The sequence below is a fragment of the Solanum tuberosum genome, unplaced genomic scaffold (assembly GCF_000226075.1).
Source record: "Solanum tuberosum cultivar DM 1-3 516 R44 unplaced genomic scaffold, SolTub_3.0 scf00002, whole genome shotgun sequence".
In the NCBI taxonomy this organism is placed as follows: domain Eukaryota; kingdom Viridiplantae; phylum Streptophyta; class Magnoliopsida; order Solanales; family Solanaceae; genus Solanum; species Solanum tuberosum.
In genome coordinates, this window is record NW_006238928.1 from 2,175,363 (window position 1) to 2,183,727 (window position 8,365).

The following is an 8,365-nucleotide window of genomic DNA, read 5'->3' on the forward strand; positions in this document are numbered from 1 at the left end:
GGTTGTTGGCAAGGGAAAGGAGGGGCAGATATGTGTTCACCCACTTGTGGACTTGAATAATGAAGAACAAACTTCTTATTTTTGACTGAGAAATTTGTCTGGAGCTAACTCTTTGGGCCAACCGCAACCTCCGTAGCTCAGGTATGATGGGTCTACCCTTCTCCACTTGAATATTGGACTGAGTTTGCTTGGCACAGGGATCAAACTTGTGATCTAAGACACAAGTTCCTCAACCTGTGCCAATTTAGCGAACCCCCAAGGACAATAATGAAGCACAAGCTTCTCCAATACCTGCCTGAACTCAGGCAAAAAGAACTATTCTGTTAGGGCTAACATTCCTCATCTGTGTGAGAAATTGAACAAGGCGGCAGAACTACATAATGTTTTAAAACGTAATCATCTTCAAGATCAACGTACTTCCATGATAGCATTTTCTTTTTGGACCTGTCAAACTAAAAACATGCCCATGTCCAATGTAATAGAGAGAAATCCAGTCATAGTTCACTTGTTCCTCTGATGTAAGTTTTCAGAAAACAAGTGCTAAGCAAATAGGAACATTCCTACAAGGGGCAACCCAAGTTTTGTAAGATAGTTTCATTCTTTACAGTAACTGTTGTCTCAGCCCAAAACTGGCAGCTGATAATCTCTTTTATAAGAAGGCATTAATGAAGTCAAGAAATACTCCCCCACCACATTTCTGCCACTTTGTTTGACTGTGTAAGAAGTTTGAGAAATAAAGAGGGCTTCTGAATGTAAACTCAATATATGCAAGGTACCAAAATTGCAGAAACTATCTATCTATATATAATATAATTGTAATCTATAAACTTTTGATGTGGCATAGTTCTTTGGCCAAGGATCCCTTTTTTTTAACTTCTTTCTCCCTACATATGTTCATTCATTTCACCCAAATAAGAAAACTCAAAAGTCATTCTTTAATACTTCCAACACTTTTTGTATTCCAAGCTAAATTCAAGAAAATTTTAATTTGTTAGAAAAGAAAGAAGGAAAGAGGAGGTAACGGAATCAGAATATAAGGAAACTAAAAAGGAATCTATCAATCAATGAAACTGAATTAGAGGTTTCATAAGAGCTCTACAATTTCTCAAATAAGTAGAAAAGGAAAGAGGGGAAAGGAATATTAACTCAATTGCTATACCATAATTGTTGGTGCCAATAACATACATACATTCTTGATATTAGAATAGGAAGAGAACCAAAAGAAGAAAAACACAACATAAGGAGCGATTTTTATTTTTTTTTATGACAAGGGAAACCCGCAGCCGCTACCCTTTGGGTGCGCACAGGGTAAAACCCCCACTCCTATGCAATAACTCGCAAACCACATAGGAGAGGTAACCCGCACTAGGCAAGCCCGGTGCGACGAGCTCGACCCAGAAGGCAAACCCCTTGCTTTCGTTGGCAAGGGGTTTCGAACTTGAGACCTCCAATATGAAAGTCCCAAGCTCAAACCACTGGGCCACCCCGAAGGGTATAAGGAGCGAATTTTGAGAATATAAAATTAAGGCATAGCCATTGGCAGAATGTCAGAAGCAGCCATAAAGAGGTTATAATTGGTGAAAAGAAACACAAGATTTTCAAGGTCATGAAAATCTTGAACACGCATCTTTGGTTGTTCGAAAGATAAAAGCATAACTTATTTTAATATACAGTATTCAACAATTTCCATTTGGGTCAAAGAGACTTGCAGCAGGTATATTTGATCTGTCTTTATTCTTAATTTCCTGTAAATTGATGAATATGGAGTTGCATAATTTGCAAGTAACCCATGATCAGTTGATCACATAATATACATGCCCTGTTTCGTTGAGTATTCATTTGTGGAACAAGAAATCATTCCCAAGAAAAGGAGCTTTAAGTATCTCGGGTCCATAATCCAAGGAGATTGATGATGATGTCGCATATTGTATTGGAGTGAGGGGGGGTGGAGTGGGGAGAATGTACTACCAAGACTTTAGAAGGGTAAATTCTATAGAGCAGTGGTTAGACTGACATTGTTGCATGGGACAGGGTGTTGGTCAATCGAGAATCCACGTCTAAAAGGTGAATGTAGTAAAGATGCAGATGCTCAAATAGATTTGTAAGCATACTAGAAGAGATATGATTAGAAACAAAGTTAGAAGGGACAAAGTGGGAGTGGCCCCCTTAGCAGATAAGATGAGAGAGGTGAGAATGGGATGATTCAGACATGTGAAGAGAAGGTGCATGGATGCGCCAATAAGGGGGTGTGAGAGGTTGGCTATTGCAGAAAGTAGGTGAGGTAGATGTAGGATGAAAAAGATCTGAGGGGAGGTAATTAGACACGACATGACTCAAATCCAGCTTACTAAAGACACGACATGACTCAACTTTAGTAGGTAGTTGAGTGTTCCGCACTACATACGGGAGAGGCAAGGGTCTAGCCTTAGCCCCTCCTATTAGTGGTAGTAGTTTTTTTTTAGAAGGTTAACTAGTATTATAAACAAAAGGAGTACACCAATAGTGTGCTCCTAAGTAGTCACATCAAAAGTACGAAGGGACAGCCAAAACAACATCTATCACCTATATCCCTTGTAAAACTATCTAAAAATGGGGTAATGTGCCATATATCCTTAGGTACAGAATGGATACACCAAAAGTAAAAGGTTGCTAAACTGTTTTTTTTTTATGACAATGGAAACCCGCAGTCGCTACCCTTTGGGTGCGCAAAGAGTAAAACCTCCGCTCCTATGCAATAGCTCGCAAACCACATAATTATACTTTGGAAGGGAATGCTCTTGTTCTTAAAACATATCTGATTTCTCTCCTTCCAAATTGTCCACCATATGCACGCAGGGACAATCTTCCATCTCTCCTTGTGTCCTGACTGATTTCATGCATTGGCATGGCCCATCTAATACCCCTCAGGTTAATGAACCATTGCCATAATTTCCCAGTCACTTTATAATGCAGAAAAAGATGATTTATTGTCACTATTTCAGCTTCACAAAAAAAAACATTTGGAGCATAACTGCCTATTAATGATAGTAGTTACTAATCATTATATTCTTTAATGTGTGGTACTTCTATTGTTCTACTTACTTTGTAACTTACTATTTTACTATTGTATTTACTTTGTTTCGAAAACTTCTCTTTTGTGCCAAGGATCTATTGAAAACAACCTCTCCACCCTACAAAGGTCCGGTAAGGTCTCCATACATCCTACCTTCCCTAACCCCCACTTGTGGGACTACACTAGGTATGTTCTTGTAATTAAAAATAGCTATTTAATTATTTTTCTAATAATAAACTAAATTGTATGTATTAAATCCTTCGTTATTATAATCACAACAATACAGGCAAAACAATAAAAGTGACAAGGACGATGAAAATAAACAATTACACTAAAGACAATAAAAAAGAAAAGTTGGCGAGATACTAAAGTACAAAGAAGCTAGAATATAATTCAATATTTGCTGATGAGAAAATTAAGAGAAGGTATTTTTAGCATCCATGTCAATTTATCTCGTGTTTTCACCGCTATGGTCATGTATTTTTTAATATAAATAGAATATCTTTTGATAGGATCTATGGGTCGTAATATGTCATGATTAATTCTGTTATTGCACCTCCATGCATTGATTTTTCAACAGTGAAACCAACTTGTGTTGGGTGATTTATTGCCACAAAATACTTTTTTTTGGGTAAGTAAAATTTTAGTCCGCACAATACTTTATTTAAGCCAAGTTACTTGAAAAAAATTATACGTTGAATATAATAACTAATAGTTGAGAAGTTCTAATTTGCATTTTCCTTATTTATTATATTTATCATCTTCAATAATCTACCCTTTTATTTCATAATTCAACCTCACTTTTTAACATAATATTTATGTGAATTTTCTTTAAAAATAATACTTATTGAGACAAGGCACACACACAATGCGTGTGCACTTAAACTAGTAGTTACCAAATACAGGAACATGGCATTCTTATCACAACATAGTATCACATAAAATGAGATGGAGAGAGTTATAACTAATAAAATTAAGGAGAACAACAATCACAGTCCCTAAGTTATAACTTCATTTATTTTGATTTCCAAGTTATTCCACAAAGTATATTTGACCATTAAGTAAATCTAGTACGTAAGCCCTAATTGTCTAAAGCTAAGCGGCACTAGCTCATACTTAGAGGGGGCGGATAAATTCAAAAGGCTCTTTGTCCCCTTTGAATGTGTTTTGGTCAAACAAAACAGGTTTATTTTGAGTCATTAGAGAGGATGACAAACATGTGATGCAAGCTATGAATAATACCCACTTAGAATACCAATGGGTGTTGTAGCTGAAGCCAAGAGGACTTTGGCACCATTAAAAATGGTGGTTGTGAAAGCGTGTGTTTTTATGGAGTTGTATCGTGCGTTGTGCCTATATATTATGTTGTTAACGCTCCAGTTACCAAGCCAAGGCACACTTAGGTGTTAGAAGCCTCACATCAAAGTGGGATGGTGTAATTGGTCAATCTATAAAGTCTTGGACAATCCTCACTTATTGAACTAATTTTTTGATTGAGTTTAGACCTGCAATACTTTTTCTTATCAAAGCCAGACTAACTCCATTCTTGTTTCACCCAATGTTTGGGCCCCGCATTATCTTGTCCATGCTTTAGTTGCCAAGTCTAAGCGTGCAAGGGTGTTTAGTAGTCCCACATCGTAGGATAGAATGGCAAATTTGTTTCTTTATTTGATCTTGGGCAATCCTCACCTCTTTAGCTAGTCTGGGGGATGAGTTAGACCCAAGGTCCATTTCTTTATCATGGTATTAAAGCTAGGCCATCTCAATGCTTTGTTTACATGATGTTGGACCCATATATTATGTCATTTGTGCTTAAGTTACTAGGCACACTAAGGCAGCTGGAAGTCCCACATCAAAGTGGGATGGTGCAATTGGTTTCCTTATGGTCTAAGCATACTCACATGATGAGCTAGTTTGTGGTCGGGTAAGGTCCAATGTTCATTATCCTATCATGATATCAGAGCAAGCAAAAGTTCTGAGTTTGAGCCTCACAACCACCCATTATAAAAATAAAAAAAACTTCACATGCTTAAGTTTGAAGACATACTTAAGTATGTGTTGCGATACTTAAGTGAATAAAATATACTCTCTTTATTAGCTTAAGCTTTTGGTTAGATGGTAGTTGGCTAGAGGTAGATGCTCTAAGCTATGGCTGCCCCATGGGATGCTCATTTGAAACCTTTGTCTGGTCAATGCTAGAAAGAGAGAAGTGATGTAAATTGTAAACATGAGAATGGAAGGTCGATCGAGTCCAACTCTTGAAATCGTACCCTCCGGTATGCCCGAGTCTTCCACCAATTGACGGAGACGTCTGCCGCGAAAGGAAAGGGGGCCTTGAGTACTCAAATGCGTACAAGGAAAAGACAGTTATTCAACGCACTAAAATCTAGTTGAAAACCTGTCCAAAGAAGGTGAGTCATGTAGATTCTTTCCCATGGTTTGATCCTTCCCCATACGCAGCGTGTACAAATCTAGATCGCTTTTATGCGAGAAAGGGAAACTTCCAGGAAAAAAATAATATTCTTGGTGTTGTTTCAGTGATTTGCTATTGACTTTTGATGAAACTAAAATATCCTAGGGAAAATAAGAAGAAAAAAAAAGCTTCCAATCCCAACTAACAGTGGAAATGGGGTTGCCCCAACTGCAAAGTATCAGACTTCCCCTTAGAACTACTTAATACAATGTACAACCAAGTTTTGGTGGTTTTCATTTTCCTTTTTTCCTTTCCCTTGTATGGGCAGGAACAACGTGTTTACATTGTCTCCACATACTCACTGATAATTGCCTTCATAAACATATCCCTAATAGGAAAAAAATTCAATTGCACTACGAAAAATCATCATTTGTCAATTGATTCCCCTACATTTCTACGAAGTATGATGGGCCAACTACAATTTCCTCAATTGTAGAAATACAAAAGATCTCTCGTTGGAAGCTCATTTACTGAAGTGAAGAACTTCAATGGTTATACAAGTATCATAGCATTAGATGATTAGAGAACAAAGGAACTTTGAATATTCCCAAAAATAAACCCCCCTACATTTAACCTCAATGCATAATGTTCCTTCCATAAAGATGATAAGTCATGCAGCATGACAAGATGTCCTCACCCATGAACAAATAAAATCATTTTCGCTCAATTTGACTCGAGTATCATGATACCCAAACAACATAATAGTACTCACCTTCCTTGAATTTCCCTGCCTTATCACACAGCCCTAGCCTAACCACCACAATTTTCCAAGATTAGGTTACTGGCGATATTTTAATGGAAGTTGTAATGTGCTCAACCAAAACCCCTTTTACCGTTGGAATAGCATTTTTCCATGGCTGATGAGCAAGAGGACATTCTGCCTCTGTTATCGAGAAGAGCAAATAACAATGCCCTACAATATGGTCTCAGGCATGCCAAAAAAATTATGGTGTCTTTGTTTGCTTGCATAAGTAAATGTATGTTAGCCTCAGTCAACAAGGAACCAAAATTGTACGATTAATGCCTGTTTGAATGCGGCGCTTATAAAAAGTAACTTACAAATCAAAAGCTAAAAGCTATAAGTAGAGGATACCTACTTTTAGCTTCTTCTTTTTTTTTTTTTATAACCGAGAAATCCGTCTGTGACCCACCCTTTGGACCAATCGCAGCCTTCTAAACTCGGTGGATAATGGGCCCCCCCTCTACCCTTCTCCACTTAAATACCGGGCTTCGCTTTGCATGGTGTGGGGCTTGAACCTGCGACCTAAGCCACAAATCCTCCACCTTTTGCCACTTGAGCTTGGCCTTGGGGGCTGCTTTTAGCATTTGGCTTGCTTTAAAACTTTTTTGGCCTAAAAGTGAGTGCTTAAAAGCACTTTTTAACCTTTCCAAACACCTCCAAAACTAAAAAAAAGTTTCAAAAGCCAAAAGCACCTAAAATAAGCTAATCCAAACGGGCACTAAGTTCAATTGAGGGTTAAGCGTGCTCAATAAAATAATATGGGAACCAAAAGCGGGGGTAATGCAAATAAATAAGGGACAAAAACTACTATTTTCCAAAAAGTTAATGTTCTTGAAATACTTTAAATTCATGTATATTACCACATTTGGCTGCGTTACGATCATTCCAATGATAATCAAGTATCAACATAGCATACATGCTCAACTTCACAAACAATGAAAAATTCATACTATACAGGGAACTAGGAAGCAGAAAGCCATCATTCGCATGTACTTAAGCAAACAATTCTAAACTAAGATAGATATAATTGGTGCTTCACAGTAACTCAACTGTATCGACTACCGTACCCTAATAAGTCATCACCTACCTAATTTGGCACATAAGTTTCAAAATACAGCTTATTTCCAAATGAACAACTAAATTCTTCTGTTCTAAAAGGGAGATTTCCAGTCATGAGCACTGAGAATGTGGCTTTTTGATAACTGGGAGGACAAGCAAGGGATAAGTTGATAACTTCCAAATCAACCAAAAGAAATAGTAATAAAATACATAACCGGGATGAAAAAGGAAGTGTAAAAAAATCAACAGAACAAAAGTAATTGGTCCAAGAGATCCACTCACCAGCTTAATTGCTACCTCCTCATTAGTCTGTATATTAGTACCTGCACCACAGAATCGCAATTAACATCAATCAATCAACACAGAGTGAGAAATTTCTGAAAAAAGAAAAACGAACCGAGATAGATCTCTCCAAAAGATCCACTGCCAATTTTCCGACCGAGTCGATACTTGTTCCCAACACGAGTCTCCATCAAAACCCTAATTAGTTAGTGAAGCTACCAAAACCCAGCTTTTGAACGCCGAAAAAAGAAATTCAGTAGAGAGTTTCTTCAAAGTTGTGATTTTTGCTGTCTATCTACAACATTTGCTACGCTAGGGTTTGGTTGAAGAAGATATAGAGAGAGAAAAAAAGAATCTTCAGCATGTTTCTCTCTCTCTCTCTATAGTTGCACATATGCTCTCTCTTTCCTTTTTGGGTTTATCATTTCGAGTTTGTGCGAATAATTATGACACGCGTTGAGAAGACGCGTGACCACTTAAGTGCTATTGGTGGCTATGTTCTGGCAAAATGAACCTATGTCACGTGACTTCAAACTAGCTACTAATTGTTTTTCTATTTGTTTCTTTCTTTCTGTCTTCATTATTTTGTAATATGACAAATAATAATGTTGTTTTTAAAAATAAAAAAAAACTCGATAACATTATTAGCAAATAAGCTCAAGTAACATTACAAAATAAGGGAATAGTATTATTCCTTGTATTACTGATTGTTATTAAATTATTATTGTGAGCTGAAATTTCCTTTGTAAACGTAGTT

General features: G+C 37.1%; 1 protein-coding gene across 1 annotated transcript in view; it reads right to left on the reverse strand.

Moving 5' to 3' along the window:
- Positions 1–8,005, reverse strand: part of LOC102596684 (casein kinase I isoform delta-like) — a 12,407-nt gene extending 4,402 nt beyond the window's left edge. Inside the window, exons 1-2 of the mRNA XM_006338051.2 lie at positions 7,724–8,005; positions 7,609–7,649 (exon numbers count right to left, since the gene is read on the reverse strand). Of these exons, the coding sequence (XP_006338113.1) occupies positions 7,609–7,649; positions 7,724–7,799 (117 nt within the window). The 5' untranslated portion in view covers positions 7,800–8,005. The remainder of the gene's footprint in view (positions 1–7,608; positions 7,650–7,723) is intronic.
- Between the last annotated feature and the right edge of the window lie 360 nt (positions 8,006–8,365).